General features: G+C 41.9%; 1 protein-coding gene across 1 annotated transcript in view; it reads left to right on the top strand.

The window, feature by feature from the left end:
* The first annotated feature begins 8,138 nt into the window (after positions 1–8,138).
* The window catches only part of trpm3 (transient receptor potential cation channel, subfamily M, member 3), a 120,440-nt gene continuing 116,159 nt past the window's right edge, over positions 8,139–12,419 (top strand). The window contains exon 1 of the mRNA XM_076269952.1: positions 8,139–8,315. Within this exon, the coding sequence (XP_076126067.1) occupies positions 8,139–8,315 (177 nt within the window). The remainder of the gene's footprint in view (positions 8,316–12,419) is intronic.

The following is a 12,419-nucleotide window of genomic DNA, read 5'->3' as shown; positions in this document are numbered from 1 at the left end:
CAGATAAGCTCATCGTTCAACACTGAATGCTCTGTTTAATGTCACTCATATTAATACCCCTCCCCATGCTTACATCTCGCTCTGTGATGCAGGGATGACATTTTGATAGAGTTTGCGCATACAGTACATTACATTCGACTAAAATAAGATTTTTTTTTTTTATTTTTTTTTTTTATTATTATCATCTCTCTGCGTTGAGACACACAAGGTTAACACCAGCCACTGAACCGAGATAATGGTCCACCAGAGCTGAAATTCAATTCTAAGACACATTTCTACTCTTAAAAGAGGCATGAGGCAAACATAACGTAACATTGTCTAATGACCTTGCCCTTCATAAAGGTACACACTTTTCTGAGCATTATAAGTATTTCTATCTGAAATACTAAAGCAATACAGAGTAAGCGTTAATAAATTCACAAATAAAGCATTATAAACATAATTATAGATTGTTTTAAAGTATTCATAGTGCTCTATAGTGACTGTGTATAATACACTATGAATAGATGTGACAGCACGACATGAATTTCCTTTTTAAGGTTATGGTGTCACATATAGATTCATTGTGGTTCAGGTTTTAGAATAGTCTGGGTGATATGTGGAAAAAATGCAAAAAATCGTGAAACCTGGTACACTACACTAAGTTTCTGATCTGATTCTGATTCTGATTTTCAAAAATGGAATTATCGCAAAAATATTCTATGATGTCATATCACTGTAATTCTTGACCATCAAAGTATTGAGGTAGATATGACCATGTTTTGTCTAGGACAGTGTTTCTTAACTGGTGGGTCGGGACCCAAAATAGGTTGCGGAACCGTTCTGGGTGGGGCGCGGACCTGGTGGTAAAACCTGAAATGCTACCGTATTAGATCTAATATTGGAACTTTATTTTGATGGACTTTATTTGTATGTCAGTCATTGCCATGGACATAGACAATGTTTATGTGACAGGTCATGTTAGACATAATTTTAGTGGCAGCCTAAACGCAAATAGGCTACGACCCTGAATATTTGAAGTAGGATATGGATTCAAACTATGGACAAAATGGGACAGAAACCCCTGTGTGTGGTGTGAAGTGAATTGCTGGCACATGAGAGCATGAAACCATTAAAACTAAAATGCTAGGCCTAGAGGAAACAAAGCACCCCTGTCAAAGACAAACTTGTAGAGTCGACTTTGAAAGGTGACATCAGGAGTTGAAGACTTCACAAATGCCAAACATCAGCATGTTCCAAACAAATAGGCATATATAGGCACTTTGCGTGTCTTATCATGTAGCTCACCAAACCCATTGGCTTGAGCGCAAAAAAATATATGGGTTGCAACTTAATGAACATGGGAAAATGTGGGTCCCAAAGCTAGACCAGTTAAGAACCACTGGTCTAGGAGATAGCCTATGATACAAAATGCATAATTCGTCAAGGCAGAGAGGAACAATGGTTACCACAGCAACCATTAGCCATTTATGGTGTCCTAAATTATATTGTAATCCTTGATCATCAAAACAAAGGGGTTTATATCACCTTTTCTGTGTTAACTTTTCTGGCATATAATTCTATTATGGCAGAAAGTAAAATGCTCGCCACAATGGCCACAAGGCACTTTGAGGTGCATTACCACCTCAAACGTGCATTAATACCTAAACGCTGTCTCATCCATTTATTTAACAGTTATCAGTATGTCAATTATTATGTGGCATTATAAATACATCATAACCCTTTCAATCTTTTTACAATGCTTTCATAAGCATATTGGCGTGAATGTAATTATAAAATACGTTTTGAAAACTGAGTTTTCAAGAAGGTAGGCTACCTTATTATTATGAAGTCTTTTTTAATTTAGCATTTAGCTGTCAAAAGTCTATAATTAGTAATGATTTGCAAAGATATTCCTGATAATCTTACCATCCATTTAATAGAGTACTATGATGCTTTCATACGCTAGTACGCTACTATTGGTAACACCAATGTCATGCAACAAAAGGGCACAATATGCCAGGTTATTATACGGCTCTTCACAATGCTAGTAGAACGCTCCATTGACTTGAATGGGATTTCCCAAAAATATAATTATTTGTTTCTTAGCAAATGCCACGATAAACGGTAACAAATAGGCTAGGTTATGTAGGCCAAGGCTAAAGTCATATTGTGGGGAGTTTATTATTTCGTTTTGGCAAGTAGCCGTATAATAAGCGGGATAATGTATAGAACGCCGGTCATTACTGTGAAAACTAGATGTACCGCAGAGCGGTACAAAATATGACCGCCGCCCAGTCCAGCACATGTTTCCACAAAAATAAGTCACGCTGAAAGGCCTATATGATTCTAACTGTCTCACTGAATTGCATTATGCACACTCAATTCTCACTGGTATCTGCTAGACAACAAGTACCAAAACATGATTAGTTCATAGATTTCACATGTAATATACATTTTATGCAAATGTATACATTTGTTTTGTATACATTTGCTTCGCTGCGCGGCGGTCATAATAAGTCCCTTCAGGGCGGAACAAGACCCCTCCGCTGCGCGTCGGGGTCCGGTTCGCCCTGTTGGGACTTATTTTCCCAGTAATGACCGGCGTTCTATACATTATCCCTTACTTATTATAGGGCTCTTCACAATGCTAGTAGAACGCTCCATTGACTTGAATGGGATTTCCCAAAGTTCTACGGTAAAATATATTCATGTAATTACCACTGCAAACATATAATTACCGCTGTCAATGGCAATGGGTTTTGTGCTTCTGATACGTCTTTCATATCACTACGCAAGGACTGGAACTTCATTCAAACGTGAAACCAGACGGTTGATCAGCTGTGTTCTAAAGAATGTTCACTGTGATATATAAATAGAATCAAATGAATGGCAGCATTCTAAGTAGTGTGTTTCCAGTCTCAATGTCACAGCAAAAGTGAGAACATTCTGAATGCAATGTGGTTAACTCAAGTCAGTTTTGACATGTTACCATGCTGAAATCTCCTCCTCTACATGTGGTTGATCAAAATAGAGAAGATAGAGCTAATTATTTACCATATACATCTGAGATGTTTGGTCTTATTTCACTTACTGTATTGTGCAAGTTATAAGCAGTACACTCATTGGTTGACCTGGAAAGGCTGTCTTCTCACTTAGAATGTTTGTAATCTAATAAAAAAAAATGCAGCAGAGCAAGGTTCCAAGGATACAGATGAATGAATGAATGAATGAATGTGTTACCTATTGCTTTAAATAAAACCTGCCCTGACTGAACGCTGGCGAATCTGCAATCAAAGTTGAATTTCATCTGCAGATCCATCTGGCAATTCTTCAATTCACAGTGACTTTTAAAATCACTGAAACCGCAGGAACCAATCACCACCCCTTATGTGGCAGGCTTTATGCAATGACAGACAGGGGAGTATGGTTAGTGTTGTACACAATCTGCCCTGATGGTGTCAGTGTTAAAGGTATGGAAGATTTTCACCTTAATACAACCTTTACAAATCGTTCACCTAACTATACAGCCAGGGGCGCAGGAGATATTTTGAAAGTGAGGGGGACCAAATTGTAAACACAAACCCATAGTGAGATCAGATTTCCAGATATCGGATCGCCACCTCTGGCCCACTTTCGACCATCATATTTTAAACTTGCCAGAATATTAAGATAATACCATTGATTGTTTTCAAAATATTTTTTGATTAAAATTGTCAAAACTGTGAGATGAGCACAACGCCAGATCTGCCCTCAGACCAGCTTCTTGCTATGTGCAATTCTACTTTTATTTAATTTTTTTAGATTTATTATACACTACTTGGGCCAATGGTAGAATACTCTAAAAGCAACATGATGTTGATATTTTATGAACAACACTGTTTACAGCTCTTCGAGTCACAGTAAAATGTCATTTTTGGTACATAGCTCATTTAGATACACTTATGGGGTGGGAGCTTGCGTTTCTTTAGAGATCGCCGTCTTGGTTGAAATGAAATAGTCATAAAAGGGCGGAAATAGGTGACGTTCCATAGCATTTATCAGCGGTCTGCAGAAGCAGCAATGGCATCGAGCGATTTTTGCAGGTTGTGCAAAAAACCATGAAAGTGAATGGTATTTACACCCACTCGATCAATTTTTTTGCTAACCTAAAAAAGACATTGAGCATCATCGAGAGGTTAAACAGAATTTAATTGACAGTCGTGAGAGAGACTTTGCCGTTGCTTCTCTATCGTTATCATGTTAAACCTGCCAATAGTACACAGGTGGATAAGCCAGTTTGTGATTGGTCCCGGCAAAATTGTTTTGGGTTAAAATGCTAAAAAAAAGTCTGTCCCTACAGTGTTTTCAGATAGATAGATAGATACTTTATTGATCCCCAAGGGGAAATTCAAGGTCTCAGTAGCATACAGACATCACACACAACATTCACTAACAGCAGAAAAAGTAATTAAAAGTATACTGTAATTATGAACTTTCGGTTAAAAACGAAATTTTAATTTGTTTGATGTAATTTCCTGTATTCTGGTGCATTTTGGGGATGGCCAATACTAAATTCAATCAGATTCATAGCCTACATCCTGATTTGTTGATATTGAGGCAATGATTCCATGCAAAGGCTTGGGCTTCAGGGTCCCCTGACCCCTGACCCCTTGGGCCCCTGGGCCCAATGGGCCCGTGCAGTAATCCATCCCTGAGCCTAGCATAGATCATTGAATCTGATTAGACCTTAGCTTCTCGCCTGCTAGCATCACGTTTAAAAGTGACTAAGATTTCCGGGAATTTCTAGGAAAAGGAAAATATCTAGGACAATTTTTAGAAAATCGCTACATTTGATTTTCCGTTGGTCTTATTACACTTTCTAACTTGAGAGGAGTCACGTTTTAAATTGGAAAATTACCGGAAATCTTAGTCACTTTTAAACGTGATGCTAGCAGGCGAGATGCTAATGGTCAACGACCTATGCTAGGCTGGAGCTTGATAAAAATCAATTGTTTAACTCAAGGGGAGATGGAAAATGAGTGTAATACCCCAAATGGTGGAATATCCCTGCAAAAGACAGAACTCTTTCACCACAAAACGTGGGCTATGTAGCCTAGACACTTTGTCTTTTTATGTGCACGTCAGTACACACCAACACACCACCTTAAAATGCACCAGAATAAAGGAATTCACATCTACTCAGTAATTTTTTTACCCCGCCCCCACACCACCTCAGCTCCCCCAGGTCAAAATGAGTTCCAGCGGCCCTGAGCCAAGCTAATCACCAGTCTTTTGCCTCTCTTTGTAGGAGTCAATGACGAGAAGAAGCCACAATAGAAGAGTCCTTCAACCCCTGACTGCTGATACAAAGGTAGGAATTGGTTTTGGCCCCACTGAAATACTGACAAATGGGAAAAGATAATGTTTTGGGTTACTTTTTTCAGGAGCAGTACAAACTGTCACAGCAAGCATGTCATAAAAATCAATGACATTAACAATTGAACCAAAACAAAGTCCGAACCTGATTAACCCCAGTTGCCTCTGCCAGTTCAAAGACATACTCTTTTTCTTTGAATCCCTTTAATTGCATCTGTGCCTGAAGCTTACACATTTTTTTGTGAATGTAGATAAGTTTCATTAAGTAACATTTGCTGTGTGTATGAAAGGAGGTTCTCATCCTCCTGACATCTGTACTGACGTGGATGTAGTCATTTTAAGGAGGAGTGGGGAGAGTTTAATTTTTATGGTGTTCTCAAGGAACTCATCAACATGTTGTTGGCTGCTAATTTAAAACTCAAACCCCCAACTTTAACTTACTGGAAAGTGTAGCTGGCACCTACAGTATAATGAAAAATCTAATTCTTTAATACCCCGCTGCGACAAATACATGTTCAGGCCTGTTCAGCCACATTTTTAAGGACTTGGCAGTATTAGAGATTTGTGCCGGGATTATAGTAGGTCCTGCAGGAGTTCTGTTAATAAACTTTCTGCTGTGGTGTGTGTGAAGTGTAGGTTTATAGGTACTGTATGTCAACATACCTGACCTTGTCCAAGTTTGTAGTTGAAGTTAATCATGACATTGCTGTTTCACTAGAATGCAGATGTTGTTATTGTTTGCAATAATGTTTCTATGTCGTTTTGCAAAATATCAGTTGACTTAAATTTTTAACTTTGTTTCACATAGTTATAGGACCAATTTTATATTTATTTGATTGTTTTTAAATCATGTTTAAAAACAACTGACTGAATTTGTGGTCTGAAAGTTGATGTTACAGAAGGCTTATGATTTTGTAAGTCTGAGTTCTGAATTTCACTGTATGATATCGGCATGTCAGCTGTAACCATGACAAACATACTGTGTATAACTACATTGGATGACTTAGATTTAGTTCACCTCAGGTATCTTGTGATACTTAGACTCTGTCCATTCTATACACAAACCAGACTTAAAAATCATATAGCTTCTTGTCTATTACTGTGGCGGATGTGTCACATCTGATTGACACAATAAGGTGGATACCAGGAAGTGTTGAGAGGAATGATGCATTTTTCTGAGTATGCGGCACACTGTGCGCCTTATAACAAGATGCCGCTCATGCAGGAAGGGAGTTTTCTGCAGGTAACCGTGGCAACTGCTTGTCCAAGAGTGGGTGGCAGTGAGAAAGGGCATACCTACCAGAGAGGGCTGCGAGTCTTGGGAATGTGAAAGGATACACAGAGGCGAAGAGAGTGGGGGTGGGGTGGGGGCGAAGAGGGCTGTTGGTGTGTTCTGAGGAGGTAAAGGGCTGGACGAGAGGTTTACCTCAGTATTCATTGTTAAAACAGAGCAATAAAAAAAATGCCTTGAAAAGCTAGTCATGGCCTTTGAAAGGGGTTAACTTGTTAACCTTGGATGTGTTATCTCATTTAAGACTGGTAAAAAGTATATAAATAAAATGACTAAAACATTAAAAAGTTCTATTCTGTATACCTTTGCGAATGGCTGTCATGGATAGAGGCTACAGAACTAGAACAAGGCCATTTACAATGGAGTGATCTCCGCGATACTACCAGGGAACCCCCCTGCCATCTCCTTGTCTCTGGTGAGACCAACCCCCACCACAATGTGCCGGCTCTGTTGTTTGGAAGCTGTCTGCCACAGGGGTGGTTACTGAGGTCCCAAGAAACAAGAACTGACATGCATGTCTGTCTCCCAAGTCTGGTCATCCCTCAGGGTCTGGGAGATCTCTCTCTTTCTCTCTCTCTCTCTCTCTCTCTTTGTCTCTCTATATGAGCTCTGCTGTTGGCGGTTTTGTACCAAGATGTTGTTTATGGTAATGAAGCAGTGTGGATTAAACACTCCTGTGTGTGAACTGAGAGAGAGAGAGAGGAAGGGTCTGGGCCAGGACTGAATCATACGATGGTCTCAAGAGCAAACGAGTCAGTAAAGCACAACCCTCAAGAAAAAAAGACAATTACTGCAAGGAGAGAATTGGAGTGGGGAAAGAGGGATAGCGAGGTTAGTGAGGAAGGGAGGGAGGGAGGGATGGAGGAAGGGAAGTCGAGAAGGGGTGTGTGTGTGTGTGTGTGAATGAGAGTGAGGAGGAGTGGTGATGCCGCTCACAGAGTGTGAGTGGCTTACGAGAACACGGCGCTCCTCACTTCCCTCTCAGTTGTGATATGAAGACAACAGAAGAAAAGAAGGATGCAAGCTCACAGGTGGAGCCGTGCTGAGACTCAGAGAGCCGCCACAGCCTGGTGAGGAACTATTCTTCATACCCAGGCTCTCCCTCCCTCCCTCCGCTCCTTTCTTCTCCCTCCTCACCCTCCCCTCCTCTTTTTTTCACTTCTCTCTCACTCTCTCTGTCTCTCTCTCTCTCTTTTTCCCTGCCTCCCTCCCTCCCTTTTCCTCTCACTGCGAGCAACCTACATCAATAACAGAAGCTGCAGCAGCCCCATGCAACAGGGCACAGACATCTCAACTCAGTTGCCTCCTCCACTTCGCCCTCCGCAGAGAAAAGTCAGAAGCCAGGTGAATTCGGCGGAACAAACCGGACATGACCTGACACCTGTGGCATTTGGAGAGGCGGGAACTCGTGCTGTGACTTCGAGGCTGCCCCAGCTTTCGTTTTAGTTAGCCAAGCCGAGGCGAGACTTTTTTTTCCGCTCCTTTCAAGGAAGGGAGGGGGGCGGGGGTCATGACGAAAAGGAAGTGGGGTGACAGGAGAGAGGCGATCCGGGCGTGCTCCACCCGGGACGAGCCCCAGAACTCCGGGCGGCGGACGAGCCGCGGCCGCTTCTCCGAGTCATGGAAGAGGCTGAGCTCCCGACAGGGCTCCACAAAGAGGTCTGGGCTGGGCTCCCTACAGCAACAGGTAAGGCCCCGCCGACAGCCAGGCCTCGCCGTCTACTCACAAAACTCCGTCCTCCGCTCACAGTTGGTGTGAGGGCAAGACGAGGTGGGTGGGGTTTAGATCAGCTAGGATAAAAACATTGCACAGGGTAGGGTTTTTTTGGATGAATGTGCTGGGAATAGCCTCCGGCTTTGATGCCGTCACCAGAGACAGTTCTGCTGCAACTCAGGAAGTTTTGCTAAAAGTTTCTGCGTTTTGTTACAGTGAAATGATGATAGGAAAACTCTACTGAAGGGATTAGGTTTGACTTCATCCTTTATGCTTAACCATATTGCCTGTTGTAAATTCGTCAACATTTTCTGTAACAGAGAATATATTGTGGTGGTTAGGCCTATAGTCTCCGTCAAGGTTGATGGTGTACCAATGCCTGAAAATTGTAACTCACAGAATATCAATGCTTGAAGATTGAAATGTGATGGAAGAGAGAGAGAGAGAGAGAGAGAGAGAGAGATGGGGGGATGGGGGGATGAGTGGTGGTCTCAGGCAGAGGAGCAGAGGCTGATCCCTTCTGCTCCAGAGGGAGTTGTTGCTAAGCTGTAGACCACACGGGGCCTCACTGGGGAATTGAGGTTTCATGAAGCTGTCATTGCATCATTACGTGAAGCACCTTTCCTCCTCCGGTTATATAGGCTATGTCTTGTGCGCTGTGTGTGTGTGTGTGTTTGTGTGTGTGTGTGTGTGTGTGTGTGTGTGCACAAGTGAGGGGGAGTATAGATCATTGTGTGTGCATGTGTGTGTTCACGTGTATGTCAAAGTGTATGTAAAGCACCACTCCACTTTCTGTTACCATAGGCTGTGTGTGTGTGTGTGTGTGTGTGTTTGTGTGTGCGCGAGTGTTTTTGTGTGTTTGTGTGTGTCCACGTGTGTGTGTGTGTGTGTGTGCGCGCATTTTTGTGTGTGAGTTCATATGTTTGTGTTAAAATGTGTGTGAAGCACATGTGAGAGCCCTGCAGCGGTTTATTCTCTCTGATCCATCTGTCCAGCCTTCTGCTTCCTGTTTATGGTCATGTGGTGTCAGTCACAACAAACATTGTCAAATGCATTTTTATATACATTTCCACCTATTTTCAAATCAGTCTATTAACTTTCCTATTCAGTTTTGTTTGCACTGGAACAAGGTCATTATCTGAGGGTGACACATTCACTAAAGGTTGGGCAATCTTATCCTTTGGTAATAGGTTCCCATTTCCAGGAATAGTGAATATAATGAAGCAATGTGTAATGTGAAAAAGTATGTGTCAGTGTATATGGATGTGTGCTGTGTGGGTGGGTGGATGTGTGTGTCTGTGTGTGTGTGTGTGTGTGTGTGTGTGTGTGTAGGTGTGGGGGTGGAAGCACAGCTATGATGGGTTCATAATGAATCATTTCTTTGTGTCCTGGAGGTTCCTGAGTTGGAGGTTCATTGTGTTAATTAAGTCACACTAGACCACTCGGGACACGCTAACGATGATGGCACCGATGAAGACCATGTCCTTGCCATAAACTCTTTTTCCATTCTTCTCTATCAACGTTGCAGGGTTGTTTCTGCTAACAGACACACACTCATACAAAAACTGTTGCTGTTGTTTGCTGGTGGTTCAAGAGATTCTTCAGTCTCTATAGTTACCATTTGTAGTGCATAAATGAGACTGTTTAAAATGGACAGTTTAAACAAAGCATCACATAGAAAACACCATGCCAGAAATGCCAGGTCTGGAGAGTCATTAATTAACGTTTGATGTTCCCTCACAGATCTCTGTGTGTTGATGTCTAAATTCAAATGAGCGTTACTGGGGTGAGCGTGAGATGAGCATGATTTTAAAAAGGGAATGCCGGAAGTTGCCTGTAGAGTGCCTCTGGATTTGTAAGTTGTTGGGGTTTTGTTGGGCTTGTGGGAGAGTAAGCTATGCACCAGGGGCCTTTTACTAAACCAACTTGAGTCATGGTTGGGGTACACTGTAAGAGTAATTACAGTATGTCAACCAGTGAGAAAATGGGATGTGCGCCAGGGATCTTCCCTCCAGACCAACCTGAGTTGGCCAATCTTAGCCTAAGATGACCATGGGGAAAGCAATAACCATACAACCATAAACCCATCTGTTAAAACCATTCAGATGGGAAAGCTCTAGTCCAGTTCAAGCTGAAGTCCTGAAGCAGTTGAAGCGTGATAGCTAGATATGCTCCGATTGATCGGCTGGTGACTGGAATTGGCCTTTTTTCATGGCCATGACCGCCGACCGGCCGATCAGTCTGAGACATGCCTATTTTATGCCGGTCAAATGCCCTCCCGCACAGCACTTGAAACAACATCACCCAGCTGAGTTTGGGAAGTTTAAAGAAGCTAGCAAAGGCCGACACTCAGGGCTAAGTGTACAAATAAAGTGATAATACCGAGTTTTTCTATGTGCATAAAGCGAACGCTGTGCTTTGCCATATTGCGTGGAATTTACTAAGATGTCACTTCATTACATAAACAGTGCTCATCACCGCCCGTCCCTGCCCCCTCTACAATGGAAATTGCGTGCCCACAACTGAACCACAAGCGCAGTTGAATGGAGTTAACCGATTGCAACATTAAAAAGAATCAAAGGTTAGCGATGCATGATAATAAGATGTCAACAAGCAGAGTAGGTATGACGGAGTATTAGGGCCACACATGAAGAAAAAAAATATTTTTGTCATGATGAGATTAAACTCGATATGTCGACTTTAAAATCAACACGTCAACATTAAACATGAAATTTCGAGAATAAAGTTGAAATGTCATGTCAACTTTAATCTCAACGTGTCGGATTTAATCTCGACATGCCGACATTAAACTCAAAATACTGTTTAAACATACAGTACAGTTTAAGCTTTGTACACTTCCCACAACTTCAATATTTGACAATCATGAATGGTAGGTCTACTTCAAATAGGTGTTATTTCAGATAGATTGCTGCTACATCTTGGTGAATGTCTGTTAACAACTCATTGCCGTCATCGTGAAACGTGTAGTTATACGGTTATGGAAAAATCGTGCACTATGCCATTTATAGCTAGAACTAGATGTACCGCAGAGCGGTACAAAATATGACCGCCGCCCATTCCAGCACATGTTTTCCACAAAAATAAGTCACGCTGAAAGGCATATATGATTCTAACTGTCTCACTGAATTGCATTATGCACACTCAATTCTCACTGGTATCTGCTAGACAACAAGTACCAAAACATGATTAGTTTTTTAGATTTCACATGTAATATACATTTTATACAACCCCACCCCCATCTTGCCTGTTCATAATTCTGAGAAATTCTTGAATTGTGTGCATGTACATGTTTATGTTTATGTGTGTGTGGGTGTGTGGGTGTGTGTGTGTGCGTGCATGTGCATGTGCTTGTGTGTTTGCCTGTTTATGTGCCTGTGTGTGTGCATGTGCATGCATGCGTATATATATGTCTACTGTGTGAGTATGTGTCATACGTAGGATTACTGTGAATGTTTGTGTGTGCGTGTGTATCTGTTTATGCACATGTGTGCATATGGAATGGGTTTACATGACCCCTGGAGGCAAACATACGCAAAAAATTGGTCATCCTAGGCCCTACGGTTCTCAAGATATTCACAGAAAACTGTGTCTGCCCTACCCTCCTTTCGGGGGGTCCAGTCCAGCGGGGGGGCTACAGATCAAAACGAAAAGCGATGGTTCCATGCTATCCATGTGGGGTTACATGCCCACCAAGTTTCGTGTACCCCGGTCTTTCAGTGTCCCGGGAATCCTTGTTGGTGTACGGTCACTAAATGTACACATAAATTATTTTATTGTAAGGCCCCCCATGAACGAAAGTCCACGAAACTTGGCATGCATTCGGAGGGTGTCATAATGATCCTACACTTTCAATTTCGTGCAGTTTTGACCATGTCAGCCAGAGATATTGTGATGAAAACACCTAAAGTTTTGCTTTTTTTAATTTTTAACTAGGTGGCGCTATACATGAAATAAGTGGTAATGGGATAGGTTGACATACCCCCTTAAGACCAACATACAAAAAAAAGGTGGACCTCCTAGGCCCTACGGTTCTCGAGATATTCACAGAAAACTGTC

Source organism: Alosa pseudoharengus, unplaced genomic scaffold (assembly GCF_046254945.1).
Source record: "Alosa pseudoharengus isolate Yale_2024_CS ecotype anadromous, Long Island Sound unplaced genomic scaffold, YU_APseudo_1.1 YU_APseudo_1.1_scf_6, whole genome shotgun sequence".
Classification (NCBI taxonomy): Eukaryota; Metazoa; Chordata; class Actinopteri; order Clupeiformes; family Clupeidae; genus Alosa; species Alosa pseudoharengus.
Note: the sequence above shows the minus strand (reverse complement) of the source record. Positions and strands in the feature narration are given on the sequence as shown.